This window comes from Buceros rhinoceros, unplaced genomic scaffold, assembly GCF_000710305.1.
Source record: "Buceros rhinoceros silvestris isolate BGI_N320 unplaced genomic scaffold, ASM71030v1 scaffold31893, whole genome shotgun sequence".
Classification (NCBI taxonomy): domain Eukaryota; kingdom Metazoa; phylum Chordata; class Aves; order Bucerotiformes; family Bucerotidae; genus Buceros; species Buceros rhinoceros.
In genome coordinates this window covers 1,105-1,333 of record NW_010403512.1, presented here as the reverse complement: position 1 = coordinate 1,333, position 229 = coordinate 1,105, and the positions used below count along the sequence as shown (strand labels likewise).

General features: G+C 60.3%; 1 protein-coding gene across 1 annotated transcript in view; it reads right to left on the bottom strand.

Annotated features, from left to right (window-relative positions):
• The window catches only part of ATP5D (ATP synthase, H+ transporting, mitochondrial F1 complex, delta subunit), a gene marked incomplete at its 5' end in the record, with an annotated part of 1,532 nt that overhangs the window by 204 nt on the left and 1,099 nt on the right, over positions 1-229 (bottom strand). The window contains one exon of the mRNA XM_010133047.1: positions 1-85. Coding sequence (XP_010131349.1) covers positions 1-85 — 85 coding nt within the window. The remainder of the gene's footprint in view (positions 86-229) is intronic.

Here is a 229-nt window from a genome sequence, read left to right as displayed (position 1 = left end):
TTTTAATCTGAGCTTTTGCTTTGCCTGCTTCGTCGGATGCTGCAGCCACCTCTGAAACAGCCTTCTCCAGGTTGGACTTTGCTGTCTGAACATGGGAGCACAGGGAAGGTGTCACCAGGGACAGGGGACTTGTCCTACAGCCCTCGAGTGACCTCCTGCGCGGGGCCCACGGACCCGCTGACCCCTCCTCTCCAGGCCCCGCTGGGAAAAGGCTGCTCCCAGAGTGAGG